Source organism: Protomyctophum bolini (genome assembly GCF_963924005.1).
Source record: "Protomyctophum bolini genome assembly, chromosome: 24".
NCBI classification, from domain to species: domain Eukaryota; kingdom Metazoa; phylum Chordata; class Actinopteri; order Myctophiformes; family Myctophidae; genus Protomyctophum; species Protomyctophum bolini.
This window is the reverse complement of record NC_137885.1, coordinates 19,260,890-19,266,925: the sequence shown is the minus strand read 5'-3', so window position 1 is coordinate 19,266,925 and position 6,036 is coordinate 19,260,890. Positions and strand designations below refer to the sequence as shown.

At 42.5% G+C, this 6,036-nt stretch overlaps 1 protein-coding gene across 2 annotated transcripts; it reads right to left on the bottom strand.

Annotated features, from left to right (window-relative positions):
• Window positions 1–1,074: 1,074 nt before the first annotated feature.
• Window positions 1,075–5,673, bottom strand: LOC308311341 (uncharacterized protein). Of its 2 annotated transcripts, none has more exons than XM_080758026.1 (5): window positions 5,570–5,673; window positions 4,579–4,883; window positions 3,954–4,220; window positions 2,756–2,905; window positions 1,075–2,384 (listed from the first exon to the last, which is right to left on the bottom strand). In XM_080758026.1, the coding sequence occupies exons 2-5, from the start codon at window positions 4,868–4,870 to the stop codon at window positions 2,215–2,217; spliced, it is 879 nt and encodes a 292-aa protein (XP_080614152.1). In that variant the 5' UTR covers window positions 4,871–4,883; window positions 5,570–5,673; the 3' UTR covers window positions 1,075–2,214. The 2 variants fall into 2 exon arrangements, with proteins under 2 accessions (XP_080614152.1, XP_080614153.1); XM_080758027.1 differs by having other exon boundaries at window positions 2,247–2,384; window positions 2,726–2,905.
• Between the last annotated feature and the right edge of the window lie 363 nt (window positions 5,674–6,036).

Sequence of the window (6,036 nt, the reverse complement as noted above, 5' to 3'; positions counted from 1 at the left end):
GATGGATATAAATAATATGGACAGCAACTGCAAATGTATACTTACCGGTATTTAATTATAATAATATCACCCATGAGTTACAATTATTCAGTCTGGTTTAAATTATGAAGTGAGTATAAACGAAAAAACGAATACATATCATTTCTCATACATTTCTGTCTAATAAAGTATTCAATCAATCAACCAGAGTTAAAGTACTTTAAAGTTGACTTTTAAATTTAAACCAATTTAATACCCGATTTTAAAATTAATCCAGCTATAATCTCAGCGCGACCGACCCTTCGGACCATGGGATCTTGAATCGACTATCAAAACCACGTGGAACTCAACCGGCATGTGTTGATCATAAACAAAGACAAAGTTTGCATCTCTAAATAGATAAAACTTGAGCAGAGTTTTGTAATACTTCGTTAATGTCACGGGAATCGGGACCCTACTTACTTGCAAATGTAATGACATTCTTGAATCTTCAACTTTCTTTACCATGTACCATTCGAGATGCATCGTGGGAGTTGTAGTCAACTGCCCTAGAAATGTGAGTAAAATGATGTACTATGCTGGTCATTCCCCTATCTGCCATTTTCTGCAACATATAAAAGGCTATTAAGCTATAGTGAAAAAGGGAAACAATGTTGAATACTACAATTAAATAAGGTTTCATTTTCTCATTTTGCATTTAACACTGTTATCATTTCATTGTGGTGACATGCACTTGAAATAAAATGACAAGGTGACTTTCTTGAGTAAATTCCTTACCTCACGTCACCACTCACCAGACTTTATACCCATCTAAATGCAGTACAGATGGATGCAGTGTAAAAATCAGTTACAAAGGTGAAGTACGCCGTCTTGTGATATAAATTAATATAAAAGTTAAATGCAATATAAGAAATAAACATTGTCTTACATCCAAGAGTAAAAGTATCTATATAGTCGGTTCGTATATTTTAATCAGTAAAATTCTTAACAGCAATGAATCAATTACGTAGTGCTTAATAATTAACATCCCTAATTGCTCTAGCTTTAATCCTTATTAGCCATATTTAGCCATATTTTTAAACAAACGAGACAATCAATGAATAAATAAAACTTTATTTGATGCTAATGTGTAAGAATCGCATTAAACTTGATTAAAATGCAAAATTGTATGTCATCTTAAACATGAATGAACAGCACAATAAATGACAGAATTCTGAGTTTGAGTCCACCCATTAAGAACTGGAAGACACCCATGTCACTTTAGCGTTTAACCAATAACCATTATTTATACTTTAGCTATAGAAAAATAGTTTGAGCACCTTGAAAAAAGTTTGAGCACCACTGATATAGAAACATAGTTTTTCTATGGGATAAGATTTAATACTTTTTATGTCCAGCAGAGTGCCCAGCAGATGAGGCAAGTTTTACTTTGAAAATCCCCGCCTTCGATTTCCCCCCAAAACCAGGAAGTATAATGTTCCATTACTACCTCACGCTACTACGTCTGATCTCTCTTTAGAAACGTTAATATTCCAAACGAGATGCTTGGTCAGAAATGAGGACAGAACATCACCGTACTGATCAAAACCATGGACAGGACAGCGACGTAGATTAAGAGATAATAGCAAGATTTGTTGGCCAGTAAACAAGGAAGTGAATGGCTGCGTGCATGTCCGGGAGCTCTGTGCAAGGCGTTGCCTAGCAACGGCCCTGTCAAAAAATAGATTATAGCAATCCGTTTTTATACAATTCATCATCATTTTTCAACCGCGGTCGAGATCATGGATTCCACAATGCTACGCCAGACTTCTCGGTCCTTCATTGCCACCCCCAGTTCCTGCCTACTGAAGCATGTGTCTCAAGCGATGACATCAGGGAACGACAGCTTTCTACCTCTGGTCCGCCCCGAGGCAGGACTCCAGAGAAGGGAAGATATAACCTCATTGTCAGCTCTGTAGCAGTGGCCGGCAAACTGCGCTCTTCTGGATCGGACCAGTAAAGAAACACGGGGAAGGTTGCCGTATATTTATTAGTCGATGGGTGGCTCTTCCAAGACAGATTTTGCGCTCTCATTAGAAGGCGGGTGTAAGTGCCATCCAACCGATTCTCTTGTTTATACAATTAAAAAGGACCTAAAGACGTCTCTACACATGCTGGGCCTTCTACGGGTGTAATTATGAAGACATCTGGGGATGTTTTGGGCAAAATAAGACATGAAGAATCAGGCCCTAACCTTCACCACAAAGGAAGCTCAGGAGCGTTGAGAAGCTCCCCTGCCAGGTCCGAGTCTGTCAAGGCGAACAGGGTGACTCCTGAATGATAGGCAGCAGGGATCTCTATGTGTGTCGTTAACTTGGACTGGTCTTCACTGGTCTCTGCCTCCTGGACCATCCGCTTCACTTGACCTGGAAAATTAAGTGATGAACGGCTTGTTTTTGTGACTGAGATAGAAACTGAAACAGAGGCAGAGAGAGAGAGAGAGAGAGAGAGAGAGAGAGAGAATACCAGAACCAATTCTACCTACACCTGTTCGAGTTCAAGGACCAAGTTAGTCCATGGACCACGCATTTATTACCTTTTTATTTTACCTTTGGGACCCCAATCTACACTGTAAAATCCTCAGTGTTCATTTAACACAGAGAATGTACAAATGAAACCAAATGTACAGTATAAGGGTCCTTTTGACCCCATTTTGTACACTCTTAGTTGGTTCCAAACTATCAAATAATGTAGCTGCGGACCCTACCTACATTGAGAGTGCAGTAAGGTTATTCACCCTCCACATCCAAGGCGTTCCATCGTGGATCCGACTGCTCTGACAGGCTGGATAGATTGCAGTCAGGAGTCCATCTCTGCAGCACGTCCTCCCGACGAATCAGCAACACAGATTCACTGCAGAGTCGCTGATGCATCTCCCTCACATTCACTGGAAACAGAAGTGAACAAACCCTTCATGAAGCCCAAATCAACATGGTTGTTGAACTTAAAAAATGGAGTGCCATGATATTTGTACTTGTGTGGTTAGAATAGTCAAATATGTCTTCTCTGTGTATTTTTGACAGCTGAAAGCCTTTGATTCAAAAGGCCCAAACGAAATACACACCTTTAATGACATCATAACTGTAACCCCTCCCCCATTATTATACAGCTGTGGGTGAGGTGGTGAAAATCGGGCATACACTTAATGAACTGGTGGGTGTGGCCACCACCATCAACGTCATTGTAAAACTTTGACTGACCCCCTCAGTCAAATTCCAGCAACCTCGGAACGGTCGGCACTCAGCTGCGGCACACAAGGTATAAAGCTTGTGTTCATGTGTTGTCATTATGCATCCTTAAAATAGAGTGGCTACTAGAACGACACCAACTAATGTGTCCGATTCAATGAAGCAAATATTTTCTTTTGCATATTTTCTTTCTCGCGAAGCTCGGCGGCCAGAAAAACCTGGTGCCGGCTGTCGAGGTCGCTGGAATTTGACTGGAATTTGACTAGGTATTGGTGCCGACCATTCCCAGTTAGCTTTAAACACGCACGCACGCACGCTGGACAGCAAAGTGCCCTTTTGAAAGTTAGTTTTTTTTTGTACAGTTCATTATATTTTTGTACAGTATTTGGCCCATGGTGGCATTGATCAATTCTGGATTAAAAGCATCTAATATGGGGCACCCACTGGCCTAGTGGTCCAGGCGCATGCCACATATATGTTCTGGCCTGACAGCGCGTTGCGTGTTCGAGTCCTGTTCACGACGACATTTGCTGCATGTCTCTCCCCTTCTCTCTCTTTCCTGTCAATTTCCACTTGTACCTATCAATAAAGGCAGACAAGCTAAAAAGAAATCTTCTAAAAAGAAGAAAAAAAACCCCCCATCTAATATACAGTATTATTTATGCCCCATAATCTATAAATCTCACACACAATAAGGCTCAGGCAGCCGGCAGTGCACGCCACTGCACACGTACACACATCACTTACCAACATCTAAAGGATTGGTCATGAACACCAAGTTGGGTGCAACGCCAAATATGAGCTGGTGGTGCCAGGCATCTGGCACTTCCTGTCCCTTGGGCACAGCTCTCTGCATGTTCATGGTGGCCACGGGCACTGCCCCCTGACGGATCCATTGTGCCAGCCAGCGCACCAGTCTGAGCCGCCTGGAGGGGTGGAGGTGGAAGAATCGTCCCATCACCTTGTCCTGACTCGCTCGCTTGGATCCTGCGATAAGCTGGCTGTGAGTTGCGCCTAAATAAGAATCAGAATTCATTATTTTGCACATACAAGGGATTTGACTTCTGGAAATTGATGCATTGTAACACAGACAGCCATACAACACAATGTTAAAAGCATTAACGGATGCATGTGTTTGGTCTGACGTACTAACAATCCTACAGTCACGAGTCCAACACCCTACCCCAGATCCCAATCCTAAACTTAACCTCACAGGAAGCCTCGGGAGCCACGTGTTAGTCTATAGCCTAACCTACCTGCCACAGATTAGCTGTAGCCTGCCACGCATGTCGGGAGCCACGGGTTAGTTTTAACCTGCCACGCATGTCGGGAGCCACGGGTTAGTTGTAACCGGCAGCGCAGGACATCTTACCGGCCTCGCTCCGGGAGAGCAGGTAGTCCGGCAGCGGCGAGTCGTTCCTCCTCAGGCGTGTTTCCACGCAGTGGTCGGCCTCCTCCGGACACACCTCCACACCCAGGGCTCGGAGGACATCCACCACCGCCGTGGCTCCGCAGGCAGACGCTCCTATCTGAAGCGTCTGTCTCTCAAACGCCTCCTGTATGGACCACATCATGGCCAAGTCGCATTCTTCCTCCAGAATCTCTCCATCATGCCCCTGCCCCTCACCCTGCCCCTGGTGGTTGATGGACACCTCCTCCTCCATCAGAAATGGTCAACTGGAATTATATTGGTTACTGATGGTAAATATCCTCGGGGGATTGTATGTAGCATACAACATGTATGTATCTCATGTTGTCCTCTCAAAACGAGCACTTGCCCGGTCGGGCAACCTGAAAACAAACCCCACCTGCCCGAAAGTTTTAGAGATTGATCTGATCATCATACACTCAACTAGCCCTAGAGGAATGTCTCCTGTTGTTGATTCTAGGTCTAACACTCAACAGGCTTAACATGTGTATTCTCACTGATACCCTGTAAACTGTACCAACATTACAGCCAGCCACGAACTCACCACATATAATTTAATTTCCTTGACCAATTTTGACACTGTAGGACTATTTGTGAGAATGTGTTGACAAAGGATACAATATTATGCCCTTTACTGTAGCCTACAAGTACATGGGCAAAAACAACACATTTGCTAAAAAAAAAGAATACAGCATATAAAGTACAATAAATTGTCTCTGTATTGTACAACAGAACTAGCTTTATGGTAAAAGCTTACATTTATATTGGCAACTCATAGGCTGTAAAACTGAGGGTAGATTCCAGAGACACTACTCTGATTAGCAAAACATTAGACAGTGTTTTCATTGTGGCGTGTTTGAATGCAGTGCAAGATATAGAGTAGAACATTTAGCTTGTGTTTATTAATAGAGAGTTGGTTTAATGCAATGTATACCTAAAGCGTTGTTCAATAATCCATGTTGATGATCTTACTCTGTCTGGAAGTGGAAAGTGGGCTGAACATGCACTAGGGTAAACAGCAGCTGCAACACAAGTGAAACAGTCAGCACAGCGCATGCTCAAATGTCTCGTTTGATGGTTATGGAGACATGCAGTGGACATAGTGCCTCCTACTGGTCACTTTGGAGAACAACAGATTTATTTCACACTAAATTCAAATTTATGGCTGTATAATTAAATAATATTAAATAAATGTATTTAAGCAATAAGTAGGCTAAGTTTGAACTTAGTGTGAGGTGGTGCAACCCCTACTGTAGGGGCTTTATGGCTTATTAGTAATGCATAAGTCTTGACTTAAAATCCATTTAGGATTTTCTACCTAAGTTTGAACATAGTGTGAGCTGGTGGTGCAATTAACTGGCTATAGATAAGAGTGGATTTGTTGTGGATTGGCCAGGTTCT